This window comes from Triturus cristatus, chromosome 12 (genome assembly GCF_964204655.1).
Source record: "Triturus cristatus chromosome 12, aTriCri1.1, whole genome shotgun sequence".
NCBI lineage: Eukaryota > Metazoa > Chordata > Amphibia > Caudata > Salamandridae > Triturus > Triturus cristatus.
The window spans coordinates 13634361-13662186 of record NC_140595.1 but is presented as its reverse complement, the minus strand read 5'-3'; the positions used below and the strand labels follow the sequence as shown (position 1 = coordinate 13662186).

At 50.1% G+C, this 27826-nt stretch overlaps 1 protein-coding gene across 1 annotated transcript in view; it reads left to right on the top strand.

Moving 5' to 3' along the window:
• Positions 1-8927: 8927 nt before the first annotated feature.
• Positions 8928-27826, top strand: part of LOC146772192 (solute carrier family 71 member 1-like) — a 54959-nt gene continuing 36060 nt past the window's right edge. Inside the window, exons 1-2 of the mRNA XM_085636969.1 lie at positions 8928-9119; positions 21477-21572. Coding sequence (XP_085493095.1) covers positions 9042-9119; positions 21477-21572 — 174 coding nt within the window. The 5' untranslated portion in view covers positions 8928-9041. The remainder of the gene's footprint in view (positions 9120-21476; positions 21573-27826) is intronic.

Below are 27826 nucleotides of genomic sequence, written 5' to 3'. Positions count from 1 at the left end.
ACGCATTATGATCACTATCTGTCCTTTGGATTACCCTGAAGTCAACAACTCCATGCCACAACCTTGTTTCGACTATAATATAGTACAGGCGAGATTCTTGGCCCCTCTTATTAAAGGTGCAAATCGACGGAATATCGGACGGTGTACGCCCGTTGCAAGCCCTTAAAGAATTATTTAAAGTAAGAGACAAGATCTGAATCGCCAATGGGGACCATATTTTTGGAGGGGGGGATTGGCAAGGTGGAATAGCCCAATAGTCATCCTCTCCCATAAGGGCCCCTTCATTATTTCCCAGGAGGAGCTCATAGTGGCAGTTCACATCACCAGCTACCAAAAGGTGAGAGTCACCTGGGAATGAACTAAGAAAGTTGGATAGTACATCTATAGTAGGGGACTCTGTGGCCAAGCTTACAGGGCGTGAATATACGTTCACAATGGCTAACTTGACGGAATTGGGCCATTTAATAGTAATACATTGAACATCATCAGAATGAGTGAGCAGGTTCTCCACCATGCAGCCTAGATGAAGAGCGACCCAAATGGTGAGACCGCCCGAAGGTCTACCTTTGCCTCCCCACCTGGCAGGAACAAAATAAGTGGCAAATCCCGCTCTAAAATGTTCTAACCTGGCCCAAGTCTCCTGAAAAAGACAAATATCGTGTTGGTCCACCAGGTCCCCCCACTCCATGCAGTGTAGTTTATGCGCCAGGCCTGCCACATTCCAAGATAACATTTTTAGAAGCTTCAAGGGAGTGGCATTGTTAGCAATTTGGTCTCTGCCAGTTACGTCACTACCGAATGCAGTGCTGCCCAAATGTACTTCTCTCAAAATACTCGATTCTAGGGTCTGTGGTGTGGGATAGAACTCTTTGCTTCTTGGAGCCCCAGGAACGAGTAACATGTTGGGGGCCTGCGGATGGGGGGGCAAGATCCTTGGAAATGGTGGGTGAACCGGTGCTAGAAAGCTCTGATTTTCCAGTTGAATTTGAATAACTCCTACATAGGATAGAACAGGAGGTGTTCAACTTAGTGTACCGTAGTCAATCCACCATCTCCAAGCCACTAAACCGGTTATGCGTGGGTACATTAAACTGGTCGATTAAATGCCCTTGCCAACCCCTCGCTGGCCTTCTTTTACCCGGATGTGTTACCCAAGGCCATCCACCTCCACAATCCGGTGTTACAGGGTAGAAAAATGACAGGGGAAGGGAATGGGTAGTTGACCCGCTAATATTGTGACTCCAGCTGCAAATGTGCTCCACTGTACGGGGATCCCTGAAATTAATCAGCACACAGTCACCTATGATGGTCTTTGGGCTGCTGCCCACCCAGGGAACCCTACGTACCATCATAATTTCACTAGTAATATGATGCGGTAATGGTCTATTAATATTGAGCCAGTGTGTTACTTTATTTTTTAGTGATGCAAAGGATTCCTGGGTTGGATTTGTTATCTCAGGGATCCCCGCCAGTACAACCAGATATGGACTGGTTTCTGGCGGTAGATCAATTATATTAACCCCCTGGGATTCCACTTGAGCCGGTAACTGCGTAACTAAGTTTTGAGGTACTGAGAGCATGGAATCGGCCCTTATTGGGAATTGGACTTTGTTGGCATTTGAGGAGGGCAGCTCTAATTGGGGCTGAGTATGATCTAATCTGGCTCCTTCAGACACAGGGTTAGTTACAGAGTTATCGACTCTCGGGCCAGTTGACTTTGACTTTATGCCGACCTGAGCATCAATTAAGGCGGATTCTAATTGGCAAAGCTGATGCTCAATTCGGCCAAGTCTCTCTTCTAATGGACCCAGTGTAGATCTCCATAAAGCGCCCAGTTTTGTAAACAAGAGATCCTCAGACATTGGTATTCCACTAGGAAGCTGGGCGACATTTATCTCCTTCGGCCCTAAGCTCAATGCAGTTGATGCTGGCAGGCCATGCTTAGTTGGAACGCTAGGGACATTACATCCATTAATGGATGGTGTTACAACCCTAGCACCTGGTCCTTTGGCCAAATTCAACTTCCTAGTACGAGATGAATCAGTGGCTATGTGCTTCTTCTTAGATTTTGAGTTAGCACCTGTGAGTCTCTCCCTAGGATTCCGAATTCCCAAATTCTCCGTGGGGTTAGCCAAAATAGAGGGGTCATTATCCATTGAAGGTTCCGTTGTCTTAGAGTTCGAGATTAATGCTATAGACTCATTGACTTGTGAGGAAAGAGGGGGTTGGACAAGTGCCTCAACAGAAGACAAATTACTACAGCCGTCGCGCTCCGGTGTACGCGCAGTGGCAAAATGACCCAATGAAGAGCGTTTAGCCATCACAAGATCTTGCAACACTCGTCTCTCCATAAGGGTTATCCCCCGATCAATCACTGAGTTGGCCCTGGTAATGAAGTTATCCAGAGTTCCTGTTAGTTGGGCTCTATCAGCTGAAGTCTTACTCCTCAAATTGCAAGCCATAATAATGCTAGTGGGGAATTTCCACTCACTTGTGTCTTAGACTATGCAGATGTGAAAAGCGTACTTACAGCAAGCGGAAATGGGATGGCCCGGTCCGGTCTCTCTCGGTCTCGAACGGGCTAAAACGGGCCAGCACTTGGCCCGGGCTTCACCCGCGCGCGTCCCGCGAAGCGGGTGAAGAGGTGATATAAACCCCGTAGGGAATGGGCGGGGCAACACCTACAAGCTGCAGGCAGGGGCGGAGACAAAGGGAAGAGGGCACAGCTGATGAAAGAACCGGGCTGCTGGTCCTCGCAGTCCCGTACGCCAGTAGTCACCAAACAGATCCTCCTGCTGCGAGCGGCTCCCGCAAAGCGGGGGCCGCGAGCAGTTTCAAGCTGCAGGCAGGGGCGGAGACAAAGGGAAGAGGGCACAGCTGATGGAAGAACCGGGCTGCTGGTCCTCGCAGTCCCGTACACCAGTAGTCACCAAACAAATCCTCCTGCTGCGAGCGGCTCCCGTGAAGCGGGGGCCGCGAGCAGTTTCAAGCTGCAGGCAGGGGCGGAGACAAAGGGAAGAGGGCACAGCTGATGAAAGAACCGGGCTGTTGGTCCTTGCAGTCCCGTACGCCAGTAGTCACCAAACAGATCCTCCTGCTGCGAGCGGCTCCCGCGAAGCGGGGGCCGAGAGCAGTTTCAAGCTGCAGGCAGGGGCGGAGACAAAGGGAAGAGGGCACAGCTGATGGAAGAACCGGGCTGCTGGTCCTCGCAGTCCCGTACGCCAGTAGTCACCAAACAAATCCTCCTGCTGCGAGCGGGTGTGAAGTGGCATCAGAAACCGCAGTCAAACTCAATGAAGAACTTCAGGAAAATGCTGCTACTGGAGCAGGAGAAAGAGTACGGTTGAACCCAAAGGTGGATTCAAGATGAGAAGTACCTGCACGCAGAGGGAACAGAGTCTATGCCACTCAGGAGTGACCAGGAGGCAAGGAAAGCGAATGCCCATCGATGTCGGGTGTTGCAGGAGAAGTGACGGTGACCTTGGAACTGCAGCTGTGAGGACCAGGTGATGCTGTGGAAGACCAGGAGCCATTCATGAGCTGTCCCACATCGGATGTCGAGAGTTGAGGGTTCTGTGTCCGTCTGGAACACCAACAAGCCTCGGCAACTGCAAACAATGTAGAAAGAGAAGAAGGTGAAGTGCCGGGACCAGCAAGATCCAGGTGACTCACCACAAGCAAGGGAATCAGGGCAGGCCCTGAGCAATCAGGGGAGCCCACAGAAATCAAAGAAGACCCTCAAGAGGACCCACAGGCCGGAGGCACTGGAGTAGCAAGAGGACCTTGAGCAGCTCACCAAAGATGCAGGCCCACGGTGCAAGTGATGCAATGAGGACGGAGATCTTGGTCGCAGGAGAAGCTTGAGGTTGGGGCTACTTGGAACCTGAAGATCTTGGAGGAAGAAAGCCAACAAGCCTTTGCAACAGCACGTCATCGTGGTGCACTAGGGTTCGATTCCTGAGGCTCCGACGAGGGTACTGGCCTCAAACTTGGTGAGAGGACAGGGCAGGCCTCGAGGGATGTGAAGAACCACCACCTGTGATGATGAGCCTTTCGGAGTCCGTGGGAGCCCAGGATCAGCAGACCGATCACCTTCGCTGCAGTGCCTGCAGATGCAGGGAAGTGACTCCTTCACTTCAAAGGAGATTCCTTCAAGTGTCTTGGATGTTCACAGGCCTTGGAAGGTTCCTTATATGGAGCACAGGCACGGACGTTGCAGCAGACGAGCAGGGCGACGAGACCAGGAGCAGCAGGAGTCTTCCCAGTTACAGTCTTGATACCCAGAGCAAAGTCCAGCGAGGTCCAGAGTGCCTAGATGGTCGAAGAAGTGGTGTCTTAAAATTAATCTTGTCCCAAGACGAATCTAGGGACCCACCTACAGATAAACCTTTAAGTACCCTAAGGAAAAGGTTGGGACAATTCAAGGCTCCCTACTAGGGGTGGGGTCGGACAGTGGGGAGGATACTCTCTGGTCCTTTGTCTAGTTTAGCACCAGAGCGGTATCCAACGGCTCCCTGAGCTGGTTTGAACTGGACTATGCAAGGAGGGAACCAAATGTGCCCCTCAAGCAGACTGGGTGGCGCTGGCAAGCACTCCCACCCAGCCCCAATACACTAAACCCTGTCTGGGATGTGGTCACACCTCCCTGTGACGGTATACCTATTGTTCTGCCTTCCCCTGCTCGAGCTTGTCTCAGCAGCAGGAGGGCAGAATCATGTCTCTGGTCGGCAGCAGCCATGTTGTGCTGTCTGGGTCCAGAAGATTGGTACCGGGAGCACTGAGGGCCTCCTGGAGGATCTTCTCAGTGCATGGAATCATACCTCCCACACCGTTTGGAATTATACCTCCTGTGGGGGTATGATTCCAACATGTTTGATACCAAACATGGCAGGGTTTGTTACAGCCAGTTTAGAGATGGTCATCGCGTAATGACGCATGGCTACTCTATGTATCGTAATGGCTGATGCACTTACAAACTGGGAGAAGGTTGTAGGGGTGTCCTGCTCATTCAGGGGCACCCTCACACTTAGGACCGAGTACCCTGCCTTCAGGATTGACTGGCCTGCTTTAGGGGTGACTTATAGGTTTTAAGTACAGTGACCTCAGATAGAGGGAAACCTATAGCTGTCTTACGTGGTGCTAGCAACAGCTTACATTAGTTGCAATGGCAGGCCTGTAGTTACAGTTTTAGTGACCCCCATGGCGCCATAATGCATGCTTCAGCCCATGGGGGACCCCTGGTGTACCTATGCCCTGGGTACCTCAGTACCATATACTAAGGACTTATAAGGGTACACCAGTGTCCAATCTGGGATGTACCTAAGTACTTACAATACCAATTTAGGGGAGAAAGCAAAGAGACTGCGGTCCTGATTCGCAGGATCCCAGTCAGACTAGTCAGAAACAGTATAGCACCAGGCAAAAAGTGGGGATGACCATGAAAGCAAATCCTACTTTCCTACATATACCTTGAAGAGAGCCAGGGAAGACAACTATACAGTTAAGAGAGAAAGGGGAGGGACAGGGAGAAGACCTATACAGTGAAGAGAGACAAGCAAGAGACAGGGAAGAGAACTATACAGTGAAGAATGACAGGGAAGACAACTATACAGTGAAGAGAGACAGGAAATACAACTATTCAGTGAAGAGAGACAAGCAAGAGACAGGAAAGAGAACTATACAGTGAAGAGAGACAAGCAAGAGACAGGGAAGAGAACTATACAGTGAAGAGAGACAGGGAAGAGAGAAAGGGAAGAAACCTACACAGTGAAGAGAGACACTGAAGAGAGAAAGGGAAGGGACAGGGAATACAAGTATACAGTGAAAAGAGACAGGCAAGAGACAGGGACGACAACTATGCAGTGAAGAGAGACAGAGAAGAGAGACAGTGAAGATAACTATACAGTGAAGAGAGACAGGCAAGCGACAGGGAAGACAACTATAGAGTGAAGAGAGACAGATAAGAGAGACAGGGAGGAGAACTATGCAGTGAAGAGAGGCACTGAAGAGAGATGGAGAAGACAACTATGCCGTGAAGAGAGACAGAGAAGAGAGAAAGGGGAGGGACAGTTAAGGGAGCTAGACAGTGAAGAGAGATGGAGAAGAGAGAATAGGGAGGGACAGGGAAGAGAACTATACAGTGAAGAGAGACGGGAAAGAGAACTATACAGTGAAAAGACACCGTGAGGGAAGGCAGGGAAGAGAGCAGACAGTTGCTTTGTCTCCATTCCAATCTACCTTGTATCTTGTCTCCTGTGGTCTCCCTCAGGGATCTTCTATAAGTTATGTTGTCTTTAATCTGTACATGACATATTTAGCAGAGCTAAAGGGCTTTCGTTTTAATGCAGTGCACATGACACAAATTATTTTACATGTTCATCCTTCAGAGGCTTCCCTTTCTCAAAACAATTTCAGTTTTTTTGATGCGCAACAATGAATTAAGGTCCTACCCTTGATCCCCTTCAATGTCTGTAAAAACCCTCACGTGGGCTTTATTGTCTTCTTGTGTAGACCATGGCATTGTCCCTTTTTTAGGCCTGCCAAAGAATTAGATTCCCCTGATACTGGTAATACAAAATCTAGCAGCCCATCTTGGGTTTGTCCGCCTTGCAAAGCTCCCATTTCTAAGTGCCTGAATAAACATCGTCAGGACGGAATGCTGACCAATGTCAACCATTCACCCCCATTACAAAGATCTGGGACTAAATCCATTCTTTTTTTGCTCACTATGCTATTCCAGTTTGGACCCAGCCCAATGCAAATCAGTCTTAGCTCGAACTGCCAAGCCTTGTCCTTCCTGGCCTGGAAACAAGCATCCTGGGGGTTTCACCCCTCATCAGCAGGCTAGCTTGACTCCAGTGGCATTGTGAGCACAAGACCCATGTTTGGGCATAACGGTTCCACTTAGGGCGACAAATGCAAAAATACCAATTGATAGGTGGAATGCTGAATAATCTCAAACATTCACCCTTGCTCATCCCCACTCCAGTTGGGACACAGCCATATGCAAATTAGCCTTATCCTGCTCCCAGTGGGAACAGCCCAGCCTGAACTGGTGTGCCAGGTCCTCTCTGGATCGGAAGAAAACAAGCATCCTGGGACCAGCTTTGGGGTTACACCCCACCCTATCAGCTAGACTAGCTTGACTCAGGTGGCATGGCGAGCACAGAACACACATCTGGGCATACCGGTCCCACTAATGCAAAAAGAACAACTGATGAACGGAATGCTGAACAATGTCAAACATGCACGCCCAGTACAGAGATCTGGGCCTACATCCATCGTTTTTTGCTCACCGTGCCATTCAGTTTGGACCTAGCCATATTGAAATCACTCTTGACCCCGCTCCCCATTGGAACAGTCCAGCCCAGGTCCTCCCTGGACCAAAAACAATCGTCCTGTCCGGGCATACCCATCCCTCTTAGGGTGACAAATGCAAAAAGAACGAGCGATGGACGCAGTGCTGAACAATGTCAAGATCTCACCCCCCAGTACAGAGCTCTGGGTCTAAATCCATCAATATTTGTGCTCACTGTGCCATTCCAGTTTGGACCCAGCCATATGCAAATCAGTCTTAACCTTGCTCCCTATGAGAACAGTTCAGCCCGAACTGTTAGGCCAGGTCCTCCCCGGATTTTAAGCAAGCATCCTAGTACCGGTTTCGGGGTACCACTGCTCATCAGCCAGCAACAGTAATCTAAACTTACTAAATGCCAGCCAGACTTTGAGTAGATTTGTCAAATACCACAAAAGTTATAAGCAAATTCAAACACACCTTTTCAATTAAAACGGCACCTTAACCACTTTAGCATATTTTAAAATGGCGACGTAGAAGAGTGAATTTGAGTTCATTTGAAAATTTGAACTGCCTGACTTACACTGACAACATTAGTTCAATTTGTGAAAAGACATTTTTTTCCACAGTCTTGCCCTTGCCTCCCAACCACACCAGTAATGTTCATCATGCGTCCCAAATCACTACATATATATGTTTTCTACCATAAAATCATACAATCATGCAAATTCAAGATGGCAAGGAAAGGGTTAAAGACTTTTACCAACCAAATATATTTCTCTAAACAGACTCCATTTACAGCATTGCACTGCCAAGTTAGCTACAAATGTAACGTTTTTGTAATATTACAGACATTTACTGAATAGAGTTCGACGAAACGGATGACAGATCTTACACTGAGTAAAGTTCTAGTTTAATGGCAAATTTTCTGTAATTCCATTTAATAGCAATTGTTGCAGCAGACAGCAAAAAATCCTATGGAGGATAAAATGCTAAACGCTTCTTTTTTGACAGCCGCTTTAACACAACCAGGTGTGCACACTACTGTGAGTAGAGCCTGTAAGAAACAGGAGTAGGGAGGGCTTCTACACCACAGCATGTACATGAGCACCTGTTCTACAGAGGGCGGGGCCTCCCATGGGTTGAGGGAGGAGCCTGGACGGGGGCGTGGCCTGCCTACGCATTGTTTGTGACTTCTGTTGTAACCGTTTCCGGGTACAGAGTTCTATCACTGTAAATGGCAGCGGACTGGACCAATTATTAGCAGGATCGTAGCTTGACCGAGCAATGGAGAGCTGGGGGCGGGCCTAGTACTGACAGCTGGTAGCATGCACTAGCATGACAGCCTCTGTGACTTCATCGCCCACATTGGTCATCAGACGGGGTATTCTCCCTGCTGACTGTTGGTCCGATACGTGCAGGTGGGGGCAGAGATGGGGCAGAAGGGCGTCAGTACCCAGGCTTCCCTCACACAGGTGCCTGTCACTGCCACCTCCAAGATGGCGAAGCCGCGGCCCTCTAAACCTGCCAGGCCCTGAGCCAATAGGACGCCGAGGGCTGGTCTGAGTGATAGTGGAGCTGGCCAATGGGAGGTGACTGAGTGGCTTCTGAGCCAATGGGACAGTATGTGTGGGCGGAGCTCCGGTTGTAGTCCGTGGGGAGACGTCCTGGCAGCAGCAGGCTGATTTCGGCATTACGGGCAGACCCCCCACCCGCGGCCCAGCATGACCCCCGCCCGCCCCGCAGCATGACCGGCGAGAAGAAGAAGAGGCCGAGCCGCAGCACGCTGCTGGGGAGAAGGGTCATCATCAAGGAGGGGGGGCCGGTGAGCGAGAGCGTTACTCATTTCATCCTCATGAGGGGAGGGCAGTGAGGGGCGGGGGTTAGAGGAAGGGGGCACTGAGAAGCATGGGGTCATCATAGGAGGGCACTGATACCGGGGGTATGAGGAGGGCTGGTGGGGAGCTGAGTCATCACAGGGGGGTATATGGTGCGCCAGGGGCAGATGGGGCGCCAGGGGCAGATGGGGCACCAGGGGCAGATGGGGCACCGGTGACAGATGGGGCACCAGGGGCAGGTAAGGGCACCGGAGAAAGATGGTGCGCCAGGGGCAGGTGGCGCACCGTGGGCAGGTAAGGGCACCAGGGGCAGGTGGGGCACCGGGGGCAGATGGAGCACCAGGGGCAGGTGAGGGCATCGGAGGCAGATGGGGCACCGGGGACAGATGGGGCACCAGGGGCAGGTAAGGGCACCGGAGGCAGATGGCGCGCCAGGGGCAGGTGGGGCACCGTGGGCAGGTGGGGCACCGTGGGCAGGTAAGGGCACCGGGGGCAGGTGGGGCACCGGGGACAGATTGGGCACCAGGGGCAGGTAAGGGCACCGGAGGCATATGGCGCGCCATGGGCAGGTGGGGCACCGTGGGCAGGTAAGGGCACCAGGGGCAGGTGAGGCACCAGGGACAGGTGGGGCACCAGGGGCAGATGGCGCACCAGGGGCAGGTGGGGCACCAGGTGCAGGTGGGACATAAGTGTGGCCAGGCGTGTATGGGGCATCAGCGAGGGGGGGTGGCAGGGTTGCGATCAAAGGCAGTGTGAGGTGCAGGGGGTATGAGAGAGCCGCATCTTGTGGAGAGCAGGTTCTCAAAGGGGCATCTGTTGGGGTAGTTCGTGGGATGGAGATGGCTCTTCACAGAGGAGCCAGGGTAGTCATAGGATAAAAGGCGGAGCAAATCCATTGAGGGTCAGTGTATGAGCTTCAGGGCAAGTGGGGCAGCCGTGGAGGGGAGGGGGCATTACAGAGGAGGCGTGAAGAGGAACAGGTGCATGTCAAGAGGGGGCTTTGGTCAGGGGTGGGAAAGCGTCAGAGTGGGGCCGCCTGAAGAGCAGATGTTGGACTCCCAAGAGGTCCCATGTCACCTGTGAAGCCCTCAGAAAGGTTGGACTTCTACCTTGAAACTACGCTTGCCCTGTTGGTGACTGAAAGCGACATATGTGACATGGGACCACTTGGCCCGGCTGCTGATTGGGGGTAGTGAAGGGCAAGGGTGATTCCTCATCAAGAAGGGGACCACGGCCACGCAGCGTGCTGGCCTTCTGTGTCACTGAAGGCAGCCTTCAAGCAGAGGGGGAGGAACACGTTTGGGGGGCATGTTCAGGTTTGGTAAAATAAGGAGCTGGCATGAGAAGGCTTTTTCAAGGGAGAAGCAGGGAAGTGGCAAGAGAGAAGCGGGCTGAAGTATCCTCGTCAGCACGAAGGTGGCAAAAGGGAAGGATGGCGATCCTCTCAACTGGCCACCCCTGCGGAAGTTACTCTAAAGGGGGAGGGGCAAGTCCATTGAAAGGTTGAGCTATGAAGCAACAGTAAAGAGAAGTGTCACAAGGAAGAGACCGTGAGGAGTGCAGGACAGTTAGTCCTTTTATACTGGTAGTGTCACCATAAGTGGGAGTAAAGGGATTTAGGTTGGTGATAATGTGTTGGGAAGGAGAGGTGCACGGTGTATGTGGAAACAGCAGGGAGAGTTATGTTGGAGTAGCCTGGTAAGGTGCACCAGGAGTATCTTCTTAGAATGTGATGTCAGATGGTATTTTCAAGAGGTGGTGGGAAGGGGAAACCTTCTGAAACATTTTGGGGTCATTGTGAAGCAGGTAGTGGGTGAATCGGGGCCAACAGCAAGGTACATGGGGCCCTAGACTACGGGAGACCAGATGAACCACTAAAATGGCAGGGTGGATTGCCTAGCATAAGGATAATCCTAGTAAAATGCACTAGTAGTTTAATCCCATGTAATTAATGGTGTAGGTCAGGTCTGTTTACAAATGGTTTGGAACTTTTCCAGTGGAATTATTTATATAGTCCACCATCCTGACACTTAGCCTCTTTCTCTTAACTCACAATTTTGAAAATATCTTGGACCGCAAACACAGACAGGAAGTAATTTGTACACTATCGCATAGTGTGGCCAAGTGAGGGAGCTGGGCTTACATTAACCTAGATTTTATGGTATCCTGCTTTTCTAGAGTGCATTAAAGCAATAGTGAGTCGCACCTGAAAGATGGCAAAGTCAAACACACTCTTGTATTTGTGATGTCACAGCTTTCGTTTTAAAGACGTTTTGTTCAGGTTAGAGGCGTAGGCTCTGTGTACAAGTTGCATGATACTGGGACGGATTTACTCTTACCATGCACTAAAATCAGCTAAGTCTCATACAATTAATATAATACCAGCATTTGTAAAGCGTGTAGCTACCTCCAGAGAGGTGTCCCGGCGCTGGGGGATGTCGGGAAGATCAAGCAAGCTATTGCCCAGAGTTATAGGGTGCTGGGCAAACCTGCTGCCAGCACCAGCGATAAAACTGTGAGCCCCCATGTTCCGGAGTCAGCCGCCCTGGCCGCTGCACCACACCTCTTCCCTTAATTATGGGTTTAATCCCATGAAAGGTGAAAATTACTTTGTATGGCTTACTTTTCCGGCAGTCAAACCACATGGAATTTGCCATTCCATGGAAGTTTTCCTCATAAATGTACCCCTGCTCGGAGTAAGTAGTAAATGTATGTCAGAGTGTGAGGGGAGGCAACATCTATTATTTATTATTATTTTTTTTTTAAGGTCTCGCCTGACCCGGACTGGCGAAACTTTTAGTTAGGGCTTAAAAAAATGCTACCATGGCCGGCCTACAGCTTGCGTGCATGTGCGCGGGTGCGTGCTCACGAGCAGAGGCGCCATATGGGTTTCCTCGTCATGCTCATTAAGCGAGGCGCGCGCTCGGCCAATGCTCGTTAGGTCTCGCCTGAGCCAGCGCATGCGTTGCTCTGCGAGATATTTAGTATACAGGTTTTCAAAGTGCTACCAGACCTCGCTGGCCTAACGCTTGCGTTCATGCGAGCAGCCGCCATCTGCTTCTCTTCCAGCGCGATCACTGTTGCGCGCGCACCACTCACGTGCTTACACAGAGCGCGTCATCGCGATCACTTTCGCTTTAGCGGCCTTTACTTTTACAGCCGTGCGGCCAATGCTTGTTTTCTTTCTCTCCAAGTGTTTCTTTTTACATTTTATCGTTTCATTATTTCACGTTACCGCTCTTTCTTGTAATCATTCCTTCTATGACTGCAGAGCTTTTCCATTCATTCATTTCTTGTTCGTTTTTTCTTTCCTGAAATAGTCTCTGTATTCTAGCACAATCCCGTTCATTCATTCGCAGTTTCTCACATTCATACTTTTCGATTCTTTTTCACTCACTCCGTTTGTCACTATGTCCTTTCTAGTTTTTCACGTGTATTTCACAGTTTCATTGACCTTTCCTTCCCCATCACGTCTCTTTTCCCCACATATAGCCCCTCAATGAATGTTTTTTACTTACATAATGCCTCTTTTGGCTGCTTCTCTCGCCTTCTGCTTCTCGCGTCACTGAACACAGCCACCTGCCCCACTCATTTCAAAGTTCCAGCTCCAACCGCGTCGCCAGCAGACCGCTCTGCGCGTCAGAATCAACTTCGTCACCTTCACTCACTTGCGAGAGCAAGAGGAGGAGGCGGGGAGAGCAGGTGTGGAGCTCTGGGAGGAACAACAGAACTGGAACCCCCCTCACCCCGCCCCCAGTCAGATGATTACCTCACAGTGACGGTCAAACAAACTCCAGCTGGCAGGCTGGCGTCACTGTTGATGGAAGCTTCAAACAGTTGTTGCCACCTGATTGATTGACAGCTACCCCCTACTAGGCCGAAATAACCCTGAAAGACCGTGGATATAATCAAGCCAAACAGTTGTAAATGCCAAAAAGATGCACATGATTCGAAATCTACCTGAAAAATGCGCGGTTGTTGTGATGAGAAATTGTAAGTATCTTTTCTTCTGGCTCTATGACCCGAGAGAAACATTCTCAAATGGATATGTTATGCGAAATAACACAGCAAAAGACGACGTAAAACTTGAATATTAAGTGCAATAATACAGCATACCATGTTAGGTACTTTCAGCCCACCTAGTTTCAGGCTTCCTTGGGGTTTAGGTTCTGGTAACTGCTTTAAAATATACATCTGCCGTGCACAACACAGATCCAAAAGCACCTGTAACTTCTCCAAACACATACCAATTTTCTTACAAACCTGTCTCTGCAAAAAGTCTCAACCACAGACCTTCTCAAGCTCACCAAGGCTAGCTCAACCATCGTCCATCCCGCCAAAATCACAGCCATCACACACACAAATTATGCTCATTGTTTAGCACCAAAATCTTGATGCCATCCACCTTTCCACCCCACCTTTCAGGAATTCCATGAATAGATACTTACTACAACAAAATTTGTATCCATGCACCCAACTGCAGTCCAGTCACTGTTAAAGGCTGGGAATACAAAATGTGTTGCTATAGAAGGCTCCCAAGCAAAGAAATACAGAAAAATGTTGACTGGGGTGACAGGGATACAATACATTTCAAAACTACCTGCATTAAGATATTCATGGACAACTTATCTGCCAACACCTTCAAAATCCTCTCACCACTTTCCCCTAATGCCATCTGAAGCTCTATCTTTTACTTCATCCCACCTCCAGGTACAGCAAATACCTCAATGAGCAATTCTATAACTTTGGCACACCAGGGACATTCTAATGCTCACCAAACCAGGAAGTAATTTGGTCCTACCAAGGACAGACTACTTCAAAATCGTCTATGCCAGCCTACCAAAGTCATTGATAACAAGCATCGGCATAGCCAATAGGTCTTACCTTTGGGACCTTATAAGTGTTTAGCCATGCAACAGTTGATTTTGTTGCACTAAGGATACTGTGCTGAATAACGAAATACCTATAAGGTCCCAAAAGCGAGACCTATTGGCTAAACCAATGCTTGTTTTTTTAGTAGTTGGAGCATTGCATGCTTTTCCCTGTTACAAAAAAGCAGCACAGACTTGGCTGCTGCTGCAACCAAAATCTAAAATGATTTTTCGGGCTGGAATAGCAGGTCCGGTTCTTCCACTTCTGGTAAATCCAGGTGCGGGAAAAACTAACCACTACCAATCGGGTGGAGCAAAATGAACGCATAAAAACTTGTTTTGTTTCGCCTGCTTTGTAATCAGGGCGGTAGTGTTTTGGCATGTAGTATGTTTCTGGTTCCTTTCAATTATGACCACTACAGGAACTGAGGAGCAGAAAATGTAGTCAAGTGCATAAGACCTGATAGAACTAAGGTTTTCCTAACCACTGGGCTACCCTTACTTACTGAAAGGTGTAGAATGCCGCTGCAGTGAGTCCCTCGTTGAATATAAGATACAACAGCTGCCATTTTCACTATCCGGGACATTTTCACTACCAATGGGGGGCCAGACCCCGTCTTCGTTCTCTATCTAATTTCACATTAGAAGGTTGAATATTTCGCTCTCAATGTCTGCGCTTTGCTAAATGCCTCCTCTGAAATTGGCTGCATCACTTAAAAGATCCCAGACAGTCTATCTGACATACAAGCTCCAAAACACCCTGAAGGACTTTGGGGATGGGGGGGGGGGGGGGGGGGAGTAGGGTTTCACTGGGATCCTGTCCAAGCCTAAAAAGACAAAATGAGATGGTGCACCCAAAGGATAAAGTTCAAAACGTCCAGTTTTTAAGTATCTTCTTTATTTTTCTTCTTTTATCCATATTCATAAAAACAGCCTTTAGCCAGCACGTTTCGTTCATTAAATGAACTTCTTCAGGGCTTTTTCCCCAACATATCACCATGCAGATGTAAAGCGATAACAATCTTGCGATTTGCTCCTGTTTATTATAGTTTCAATTTCTTTGTCAAAGAAAAAGAGAACTTATTTGCCGATTGGGATATGTAACGCCTGTTCCAGCCGTGAGACACAAATCTTAGTGTCAACACAGGGTACAGCTGACTCGTTACATATGGATGAAGGTGCTCTTTTGATTAATTATGGGACAACAAAATCGAAATTATAATAAACTGGAAGAAATCGCAACATTGTGATCGCGTTACGCTCATTTGCTTACATTGTCTTTTGATAGAGAAATTTGTAATGGTTTTAATTATTATATAAATAAAGATATACTAACTTGACTTTAAAATCCGGTTGTAAAACATTGGAAATTTACCAGTACTCCAAAGGAGATGTTAATCCATTTGCAATAGGTTCTTTAGGTAAACCCTTGCCATTTGTTAAAGTAAAAAAAAAAGTTTGTTGAAGAGTAGGTAGTGGGCCAGGTGACCACTGCCAACTCATGAACAAACATAATTTTTTTTAATACAGCCCGATTCCTCTAAGGAAAAAATAGTTTAATTTATTGAATATCGACCACAGACATGACGATCTGCTGACCTTTAAAGGCTACCATCCCTGTGATTATGGTCAAGTTAATTCAGTTTGCAGCCTGCCTAATGAATGTTAATTAGGTAAAGCAGGTTATGACTCAATCCAATTCTGCTTTTTACCAACAGGCGTAATAGTTCACAGGCTGAATCATACAAATATTTACCGATCCTAAAAATAGTGGTTGCAAATTGTGATCAAGATTTTTGCGACCAGTCAATAGTGCATCTGGTCGTGTTAGGTCAGCACACAAAACCGCCCTCTGCAGAAGCTCTCCAGTGACCTGCCTACTTCATGTTCATTAGCCAGATCACAATTTTGTCACAAGATTGTTTGCAGTCACAGGGATGGTGTCCTGCAAGGGACAGCAGACCACCCACCATCCATGTGATTGCATTACAGAACAGACCCCTCCCCCTTTGCGAATCTGGTGCTTCCACCTTTGAGTAGTCTGTAACCTTTTCAATGGTTTGCAACCGGAATGACGGTCACAAGCCATTCACACATACCCTATCGACCCGCAGTTTGTAAGGAATACCCCTTTCACACCCCTTCCAAAATGTGATTGTGTGGGTCGCAAAACCCATTTTATGACCCAGAAAAAGTTTTCTGACTCGCAAAATGGGTTTGTACATTACGAAAAGAGTCACAAACCTAGTGATTTTGCGAATGGCAGCATTTACAACCGTGTTCTTTTTGTACATCTGCCCCCTGGTTTTTCAACTTTCCAATACTTTTATGGGGTGGAAAGGCTCGATCTGAGGTCGCATCTCTCCAGCATTACAGGCGTCCTTCCCCTGAAGATAAAACAACCCTTGCCGCCTTGCCAGTCAATATTTACACAAGGCAGATGACTTCAGTGCTTATATTCAAATTGGCAATTTCCCAGGCGAGAAAACGGTCTCGTGATGCCTGCCAGAGATGGCAAACAAGCTTTATGATTTTAATTTGAAAAATGCAGACATCTGCACTGCTCCCTGCAGCCTCCATGTCACCTGTGCAGCCCCAAGTGAAATCAGCACAGCTCTTTGCAGCCTCCTTCATACTTGTGCATCCTCCAGTGGGGTCTGCACTGCTTCATGTAGCCTCTCTCTTCCCGGTGCAGCCTCCAGTGGAGACAGCACTGCTTCCAGCAGCCTCCCTGTTACCTGTGCAGCCTCTGGGTGAATCTGCGCTGCTTCTGCAACCTCTCTCTTCCCGGTGCTGAGTCCAGTGGATTCAGCACTGCTTTCTGCAGCCTCCCTCTTACATGTGCTGCCTCCAGTGGAGTCGGCGCTGCTTCCAGCTGCCTCCTTCATACTTGTGCATCCTCCAGTGGAGTCAACACTGCTTCCAGCAGCCTCCCTGTTACCTGTGCAGCCTCCAGTTGAATCGGCACTGCTTCCTGCAACCTCCCTCTTACCTGTGCATCCTCCAGTGGAGTCAACGCTGCTTCCAGCAGCCTCCCTGTTACCTGTGCAGCCTCCAGTTGAATCGGCACTGCTTCCTGCAACCTCCCTCTTACCTGTGCATCCTCCTGTGGAGTCAACACTGCTTCCAGCAGCCTCCCTGTTACCTGTGCAGCCTCCAGTTGAATCGGCACTGCTTCCTGCAACCTCCCTCTTACCTGTGCATCCTCCAGTGGAGTCAACACTGCTTCCAGCAGCCTCCCTGTTACCTGTGCAGCCTCCAGTTGAATCGGCACTGCTTCCTGCAACCTCCCTCTTACCTGTGCATCCTCCAGTGGAGACAGCACTGCTTCCAGCAGCCTCCCTGTTACCTGTGCAGCCTCTGGGTGAATCTGCGCTGCTTCTGCAACCTCTCTCTTCCCGGTGCTGAGTCCAGTGGATTCAGCACTGCTTTCTGCAGCCTCCCTCTTACATGTGCTGCCTCCAGTGGAGTCGGCGCTGCTTCCAGCTGCCTCCTTCATACTTGTGCATCCTCCAGTGGAGTCAACACTGCTTCCAGCAGCCTCCCTGTTACCTGTGCAGCCTCCAGTTGAATCGGCACTGCTTCCTGCAACCTCCCTCTTACCTGTGCATCCTCCAGTGGAGTCAACACTGCTTCCAGCAGCCTCCCTGTTACCTGTGCAGCCTCCAGTTGAATCGGCACTGCTTCCTGCAACCTCCCTCTTACCTGTGCATCCTCCAGTGGAGTCAACGCTGCTTCCAGCAGCCTCCCTGTTACCTGTGCAGCCTCCAGTTGAATCGGCACTGCTTCCTGCAACCTCCCTCTTACCTGTGCATCCTCCAGTGGAGTCAACACTGCTTCCAGCAGCCTCCCTGTTACCTGTGCAGCCTCCAGTTGAATCGGCACTGCTTCCTGCAACCTCCCTCTTACCTGTGCATCCTCCAGTGGAGTCAACACTGCTTCCAGCAGCCTCCCTGTTACCTGTGCAGCCTCCAGTTGAATCGGCACTGCTTCCTGCAACCTCCCTCTTACCTGTTCATCCTCCAGTGGAGTCAACACTGCTTCCAGCAGCCTCCCTCTTACCTGTTCATCCTCCAGTGGAGTCAGCACTGCTTACCTTGCCCTACCTGTTCCCTGTGCTGGGCTCCTACTCGAGCAGGCCCTAAGTATAATTATCTGCTCATATCGATAACACGTGAACACATTGACCACAAATCATAGAGCTCGAAAAATAAACGACCACAACCTCGATCTTATTTTGTCAGCAGCTCTCCACACATCCTTTGACCTCCACTTAATCTCCCTATCCAGCTCTCCCCCGAGCACGCTAGAGGTGCAGAGAAGTGCGCCGGGCTGGACTTAGCACTGCTTGATATTCGTGTTTGGGATTAGTTCGTAGGTCAAGATTTTGCCAGTCTGACCACTGGAGTCTGTTGTGTTAAAGGACGGCTTTGAAGTCTGTTTTTCATGGACATGGTTTCCCATGCATAGTGTTCATTGTGGCAATCCCAGTATTCTTCAGGAGTCCACCCAGCCCTACGGTCATGAGCTTGGGGTAGGCTCGCTGTTTGTGTTCAGGATTTGTTCCACCGTCCTCACCAGAATGGCGGCCACATCTCCGTTCCTGTGGAGCGAATGCCCCAGCGAGGCTCTGCCCGCCCGCAAGCATTGGTTGGGGAAGGTCTCCCCTGGGGGTCATTCGATGCTTCTCATCCTTTGGTGGGAAGCAGCACAGGGGCGGCCTAACAACCACCTGGAGCCAAGGGCCTGCACACGGAACACGACCAGGGGTTCCTGGCAGAAGCAGCAAAACAAGTAAAAAGCTGGACTCAAAGGGCCAATTTTATTAAACATATATCCTTGATTAAAGCATAATGGTATCTAAATGTGAATACACGCATGCTCTATGCCCCAGTGACCACAAGGATTCGTGTTCACTTCTTCCTGCCACCAAGTGCACTCGAGCGCTGCAAGCTTGTTTCATTGAGTTGCTCTTTGTAGATTACCAATCCATGAGGTACTTTGTTCTGCTCCTGCTCTTTGATGACTGTAGTCTAACGAGCAGGAAACTCAGTGTTCTGGCCTCCAGTACCCCATGACTGCTGGTCTTTGGAATATTGCTCCTCTGATCACTCACAGGCATTGAGGAAGAACTAAGGGTGACCAAAAGGTGGTGAATTGGCTTTACACCAGGGGAGTGTGTTTTCATTTCAGCGGTGTGAGGCATCCAACTACTGAGACTCCTCATGCTGTCTGACAACGGGGTGGGGACTCGGCAGTGCCACCCTGGTGGCACGCCACTGCTGCAGCACTCTGAGTCCATCAGAGAGATGGAAACAAGAACAGAGGGATAATCCCCCTCTCATTTCCTTCGGATTCATTAGAATTAACAAAGAGCTTACAGTCGTTCTGCAGCACCGCAGGAGCCACGGAGAACGATGGAGACCAAAGGGGTGTCTTTTGAAGACTGCGGGGTTCACCCCTGGTACTTGCAGTAATTGCCGAGCATCTTGTCTCGTGGATGCTGTTATGCACTTCATAAATAAACCACACTGTGCCAGCAGAAAGTACAGAAAAATGAAGGGAGGTGGATCCTGAGCAAAAATAGGTCAAACGCAGAGCTCTGAGGTGGCTTCCAAGAAGTGCTTGGATTCAGTCCCTTAGCTCGTCCAGGAGGCGCGGTCCTGTTCCAGGTCTGGCGATGAAGGGGCAGTTAAGGGCCACAGAATTAAATTACAGGCTCTTGGCACGGGAGGACTGTGGTGGTGACAGATCCCGGGCACCCGTACGGATTATACTGAGGGATCTTCTACAATTTGCTTTACTCTGCATCCCCTTCGTCTCTTAACTTCTCTGCTGAAGGGAGTGCTGGTGAGACGTGTTGGGGACCCCACTTTGAGAAGTTGTTTTTCTGGGCATTCCTCGCCCGCCACTCAGCTGACCTCCAGTTGCTCCGGCAGCTCTCCCAGCGGATAGCTTGCTTCCTGCCTTATCATGGTCTTCCGGAGCCTGTAGAGTAAATAGTGACACGTTCTAAAAGCCCTGATCCCTTCATGTCAAGCTTTTCTTACATCCGCGGGATGGAGCTGTCCATCTCGGGCTGTAAATATGTTCTGAGAGAATTAAAAAAAAAAAAAAACATTTTACAGTAGCACGCTCTAGGATAGTTATGGCAGCTCTTACGGCAACGTTTCTTCCCTTAATTTGTCATTTCCGAGACCTGTGAGTGTTGTAGCGAAGGGTGTGTGATACTACAACCGAAAGGAGGTGTCTTGCAGCGTTGAGATTGTGCTGGGTCTTGAGCCAGTGTGCAGGTCACAGCAGTGGGTTTAAGATGCTCCAAGAGAAGGATCCCATTGTGGTATCAATGTGAAGGCGAGGTGGGTCTCCAGGCAGTCGCCAGAGCTTCCAGTGAGCCTCGGTGCTCGTGGGTCTGAAGGTTGATCATGTCCCAGCTCTTCGTTCCTGGGTGTCATTGGTAGCCACAGATTATTAGTTTATGTGACTCGGCTATGGTCCGACTCTCACATGGCGCCTGTGGATGGTCGCCCTGGGAGTTTATCCTGAGGACAGACTCCTGTTCCCGCAAGCACAAAGACAAGGAACTCCCAGGTTTGTCGTTGATCCACCTAGGTGTGTGGCCTGCAGCACCACTCCTGCTGCTGATGGGACTAGCATTGTATGCAGTGAGCGGTGGGTGCTTGACCAGCCAGGGCCCGTCTGATGGCATTTTATGGCCTGATGCCCCGCTCAATGTGAAAGCAAAGACAGGATGACTTCCTCAGAGCTTACTAATCGCAGTTAGGCAGTAGTAGCTGGGACATCTCTCGGAATCGGTCCCTGCACCCAACCCCAGGAACGGCTCAGCAGCAACAAGCACGATTGAAACACTGAAAGCTCCCATATACTGGAGACCTGATTTGGTCAGTGCTCAAAGCTCCCCTGGAGTGTGTAACCCCCTTTACAATACTCTGATAGTGCTGCCGTTGCCCCTAGCTTTCTTCTTTCTCTACAATGGTTTTGATTCTTTAGGCTGGAAGGACTCGCCTCGCCTGTCTTCAAGGGGTTGGGGAGGAGGTTCGGGAGTTACAGGCAGCTTTCTAGCCATAGGTTGTCACGCTTAAATTGTGGTGGGGGGGGGATCAGCTGAACTGATATTATTTTCAAGTGTTTAAATCTCCCATGGGCATAAGAAACTGAAGGCGTGGACCTGGGGGGGGGGGGGGGGGGGGGTGTTGCTAAGTTAGACTTTATCTATAGTCGTGAGAGCCGAATTCCCTCAATGAATGAAAACATTTTGTAAGTCGTTTGTTGATTTGTGGTTCACACTAGGATGTGTAACAAGACATCAATGCCAGAGCAGAGGTTTGGTGGCTGCCTTACTTCCTGTAAGAATTCCTCTAAGGGGTCTATATGTACCTTGCCTGTGTTCCGTGATGTCCGCTTGTATGCCTTATATTGCACTAATGGCTTCTCTCTCCTCTTCCTTCCCAGCGGCTGGGGATTGGCGAGCCCAGCGTCTACCATGCGGTGGTTGTTATATTTTTGGAGTTCTTTGCCTGGGGTCTACTTACGACCCCCATGTTATCGGTAAGTAGTGCTTGTTTTCTGTCTTTTGTCATGAATCGTGAGAGTTGTGTTGCCTAGTGTCGTTGTGGGCAGGCATCTGGACATTCCTACCCAGGATCAGCTTGGTTAAGCTTCCGCAGCAGTTTCTTGTCTAGGTCAACTAAGTTGCAGCCCTGGCCAGACTTTAAGATCCAGCCCTGGCCAGACTTTAAGATCCAGCCCTGGCCAGACTTTACGATCACCACTGGCAATGTAGATTCCCATTAAGATTCATGGTTGGTAAATCTGTGCCATGCGGATATCCTGAAAACCCGGCCTGGATCTGGCCACGGTGGACTAACTTTGCACGCCCCCCTTTTAGTCTGGTGGTGTCAGCCGCATTGGTCAAACACAGGCAGGATTGGCTAAACCACAGTGCCAAGACTTCACATTGCAGTTTGTCGTATTGTCATCTCATTAAGCACATGCTTCCAGACTGTTTGTATATTTTTATATTAATAAATGCACAGAGTGTAATGTGCTGTTCATCACCATCATTGTGAGTCATGGCCCATCCCCGCTCTTGCGAGGCGAAGCCTCACATGAGTCATGGTACCCCGCCTATAACCGTGGCAATAAATGGCATATTGTATTCTGTGCTTCTGCATAACCATGGCATTTTTTCATGCTTATTTGTTTTACAAGTGTATTTAACCAAAATCGGGACTGAAGCGGTTAAAAATGTGCATCACTGTGAACTTACACTCCATAGGTATCTGACTATTAGGAGGGCGGTGTCCTTGTGTAAAATAGTTTTACGTCCAAACGCTCAGTCAGTAAAAAAAAGTTTTTCTTATGTCACATTCCTGTACTGTGGCAATAAGCTCCAACTTGACATTTGCCTTGTAGTAATTATTATTCTGTAGATGTTGTAGAGCGCATGGCTACCCAGAGGGTTTCCCAGCGCTAAGCAGCAGGCAGGAGAGCTTTAAGACGAGGGCTCAGAATAACCAGGTTTTCAGCCCCTTGCGAAAGGTGAGCAGAGCGGTGCAGCATCGCAGAGATTACAAGAGCGCGTGCCGTAGCTCTGGCCCTAAAAGAGCAAAGGAGCGACCGCCCATCCGGGTGCGCCTGACTCTAGGAATGATGAACAGAGATTGATTACTGGAACGTCGAGCATCAGGAAGGTGGTAGGGAGAGACAAGGTTTTGCAAATACTGAACTTCGGAATGGGGGTGTATTTTGTGCATATAGCAGAGTATCTTAAAAGTGATACACTTCTCCAGGGTGAGCCAGTGGAGGCAGGGCCGGACTGGCCGTAGCGGGCACAGGGCGTTTCCCTAGTGGGTCACCATGACGGGGGCTGTTTTTGGACCCCTGGAAGGCTGTTTTTGTTACCAGTGGCCAGCAATATCGGCGCCCTGCAACAAAATCGGCCCTTGCAAACAGCTCGGCAGCAACGCCTCCGGGGGCCGGCCGAGCACTTTGACAGGGCCGGTTTTGGTTCCCAGTCCCGCCCTGAGTGGAGGTCGTGAAGAAGGCCGGACGCAGAGGAGTGTTGATGACGCTGTAACAGGAGCCTGGCAGCCGAGTCCTGACCACTTGGAGGCTTCTGATCACGGATGTGTCTGCTCCTAGATATAAGATGTTACCATAATCTAACCTGGACAGAATCCGAGCCTGAATGATGATTCTTTGAGCAACAAAGGGAAGTGTCCACAGGATCGTTCTATGCCACCTCATGGTGGCAAAGCACGAGGATGCCACCGTGGCAGCCTGAGGCTTCATGGACAGAGTAGAGTCCAGCCAAAAGCCAAGGTCGGGAAGGGTCCCCAGAGCTGAGTTTTCTTACCCAGAACACAATAAATGTGTCAATGCATGTTTATTAGTACAGTTGCTGTAAATAACATGTTATTGGGCCATCATTATTTTCAATGCCATGAGGCCAAGCAGTCTGTCTGTCTATCTACGTTTCTATTGATAGCTGTAGTCGGTGATGGGTGTTAGGAATGAGTGTACTCACACTGGTACTTCAGTTCTGGGGAGATGGAATGCTGGGCCTGCCCAGAAGATACTGCCAGTGGACAGAGCCTCAGTGCCGCTGTCATGGGCAGGCTTCACATGGCCGCAAGCCGGGATTCTCAGCCCAAGTCTGTGCTCTTCCACTCACCCATGTTATTTTCCAAACCAAACCCCTTGCGTGATAGTCTCTGAAGCACAACCACCTCTGGGCTATAAAGAGAGCAGACCCTGTTAGAAAATCATTCAATTCTCTGAATGTTGATTTCATATAACGCACAGCCTTAACATAAAGTGTTAATTCTTTTAAACGTTTCTCATTTTTGTATGACAAATTTAAGAAAGACTTTCCTGGCGTAGGATTGGGATTTCTCTTGTCTCATAGTTTGAAAAAGTACATTTTTAGATTTTATATGCCAAACTCAAGTAATATTTGTTTCCGATACATTCTGAAAGCCTGGACCCATGGACAAAGAAGCAAGTTGTGAATTCCTTTTATGTCACTTCAGAACTATGCGCTGCATTTATTAGAATTGCCCATTAGGTGTTGTATTGAGAAGCGGAGCCTGTTGGGGAAGACCATTGGTTTGTGCCAATAACAAACCCCCCTTCCATGTTCATGGGCTTGGGTCAGGGTGGTGATGGCTGATGCCACCTTCAGGATGCAAACACCCCTTCCATGTGCATGGGTTTGGATCAGGGTGGGGATGGCTGATGCCATCTTCAGGATGCAAACACCCCTTCCATGTTCATGGGCTTGGGTCAGGGTGGTGATGGCTGATGCCACCTTCAGGATGCAAACCCCCCTTCCATGTTCATGGGCTTGGGTCAGGGTGGTGATGGCTGATGCCACCTTCAGGATGCTTATTCAGGGTTTTTCTCCTGAAGTAACTTTCGAGTTCATTCAGAGACGGCGGTGAAACATCAAGTGGTGCCTTTGTGCTCCACGTAAAAATATTAACCCTTCACAAGCTATTCTTTTACTCAGTATCTTAGCTCCTGCTGCTGCATTACATTTTTGTTGAGTTTTGTATAAAGCCCATAAAGGATATATTTTTCGGTACTTTGGCCACAATCCTATTTAAACAGCTCCCCTACTGCACAATTACTGGCTGCAGGCGAGGATGCCATTGTATGTAATAACACCGCATTTTATCGTGGCCCTTTTGACAATTTTAGACTATTGGAAGCCATGAATCACTTTGTGGGTTTCCAGAATTTGACATTTACATTGAAATATGGACACCTTGCAGCCTGTGCGTGTGAGGGCGTGAGCCTTACTTGCCGGAGTGACCACCAAGGCTCAACTTGCGTGTGGGCGCTACAGGTGATCTGTGCAATGTTCTGCCGTTAAGGGTCCCAGATATGAGCTTCAGTTGTGGAGGTCCTTCACCCAACTCAGTCAAACGTAGGGAAAGAGGTAGAAACTTTGAGTGCAAAACCTATGGGTGATGCAGATGCCAGTGGCTTGTTAAGCCATGATAACGTACTCCTGTTTATGGAATGCCAACGTGTGCTTGTGCGCGTGGTATGTCAACATGTGCTTGTAGGCGTGGCATGTTAACACGTACTTGTATGCATGGGATGGCAACATGTGCTTGTATGCGTGGGATGGCAACTCGTGCGTGTATGCGTGGGATGGCAACTCGTGCTTGTATGCGTGGGATGGCAACTCGTGCTTGGACGCGTGGGATGGCAACTCGTGCTTGGACGCGTGGGATGGCGACACGTGCTTGGACGCGTGGGATGGCGACACGTGCTTGGACGCGTGGGATGGCGACACGTGCTTGGACGCGTGGGATGGCGACACGTGCTTGGACGCGTGGGATGGCGACACATGCTTGTATGCGTGGGATGGCGACACATGCTTGTATGCGTGGGATGGCGACACATGCTTGTATGCGCGGGATGGCGACATGTGCTTGTATGCGCGGGATGGCGACATGTGCTTGTATGCGCGGGATGGCGACATGTGCTTGTATATGCGGGATGGCAGCATGTGCTTGTATGCGTGAGGATGGCAACTCGTGCGTGTATGCGTGGGATGGCAACTCGTGCTTGTATGCGTGGGATGGCGACACGTGCTTGGAAGCGTGGGATGGCGACACGTGCTTGTATGCGTGGGGTGGCGGCAACACGTGCTTGTATGCGTGGGGTGGCGGCAACACGTGCTTGTATGCGTGGGGTGGCGGCAACACGTGCTTGTATGCGTGGGATGACAACATGTGCTTGTATGCGTGGGATGGCAACATATGCTTGTATGCGTGGGATGGCAACACATGCTTGGACGCATGGGATGGCAACACGTGCTTGTATGCGCGGGATGGCAACACGTGCTTGTGTGCGCGGGATGGCAACACGTGCTTGTATGCGCGGGATGGCAACACGTGCTTGTATGCGCGGGATGGCAGCACGGGATGGCAACACGTGCTTGTGTGCGCGGGATGGCAACACGTGCTTGTATGCGTGGGATGGCAACTCGTGCTTGGACGCGTGGGATGGCAACTCGTGCTTGGACGCGTGGGATGGCGACACGTGCTTGGACGCGTGGGATGGCGACACGTGCTTGGACGCGTGGGATGGCGACACGTGCTTGGACGCGTGGGATGGCGACACGTGCTTGGACGCGTGGGATGGCGACACATGCTTGGACGCGTGGGATGGCGACACATGCTTGTATGCGTGGGATGGCGACACATGCTTGTATGCGCGGGATGGCGACATGTGCTTGTATGCGCGGGATGGCGACATGTGCTTGTATGCGCGGGATGGCGACATGTGCTTGTATATGCGGGATGGCAGCATGTGCTTGTATGCGTGAGGATGGCAACTCGTGCGTGTATGCGTGGGATGGCAACTCGTGCTTGTATGCGTGGGATGGCGACACGTGCTTGGAAGCGTGGGATGGCGACACGTGCTTGTATGCGTGGGGTGGCGGCAACACGTGCTTGTATGCGTGGGGTGGCGGCAACACGTGCTTGTATGCGTGGGGTGGCGGCAACACGTGCTTGTATGCGTGGGATGACAACACGTGCTTGTATGCGTGGGATGGCAACACATGCTTGTATGCGTGGGATGGCAACACATGCTTGGACGCATGGGATGGCAACACGTGCTTGTATGCGCGGGATGGCAACACGTGCTTGTGTGCGCGGGATGGCAACACGTGCTTGTATGCGCGGGATGGCAACACGTGCTTGTATGCGCGGGATGGCAGCACGGGATGGCAACACGTGCTTGTGTGCGCGGGATGGCAACACGTGCTTGTATGCGTGGGATGGCAACACGTGCTTGGATTGGCAACACGTGCTTGTATGCGCGGGATGGCAGCGCGGGATGGCAACACGTGCTTGTATACGCGGGATGGCAACACGTGCTTGTATGCGTGGGATGGCAACACGTGCTTGTATGCGTGGGATGGCAGCGCGGGATGGCAACACTTGCTTGTATGCGTGGGATGGCAACACGTGCTTGTATGCGTGGGATGGCAACACGTGCTTGTATGCGTGGGATGGCAACACGTGCTTGTATACGCGGGATGGCAACACGTGCTTGTAAACACGTGCTTGTATACGCGGGATGGCAACACGTGCTTGTATGCGTGGGATGGCAACACGTGCTTGTATGCGTGGGATGGCAGCGCGGGGTGGCAACACTTGCTTGTATGCGTGGGATGGCAACACTTGCTTGTATGCGTGGGATGGCAACACTTGCTTGTATGCGTGGGATGGCAACACGTGCTTGTATGCGTGGGATGGCAACACGTGCTTGTATACGCGGGATGGCAACACGTGCTTGTAAACACGTGCTTGTATACGCGGGATGGCAACACGTGCTTGTATGCGTGGGATGGCAACACGTGCTTGTATGCGTGGGATGGCAGCGCGGGGTGGCAACACTTGCTTGTATGCGTGGGATGGCAACACGTGCTTGTATTCGTGGGATGGCAACACGTGCTTGTATTCGTGGGATGGCAACACGTGCTTGTATGCGCGGGATGGCGACACTTCTGTACGTGAGGCAGTGACTCTGCTGCCTTTATCAGCCCCTCATTGTGCAATCCAAAAGAGCCTTTGAAGAGGTTGAGTCAGCCTTGAGATTGTAGGAAACAGCCCGACATCTTTCCTTTAGTTGTTTGTAATCCTGTAAGCCGTGGTACTTTGAACTCTCGTGTGTGTCGCTTAAGATTCCCACCGCTGTTCATGGAATTTGTTGTCCAGGGGAGGCATTTGTAGCATTTTGCCTTGATTTGAGTGAATTCAAAATGCAACTTAAAT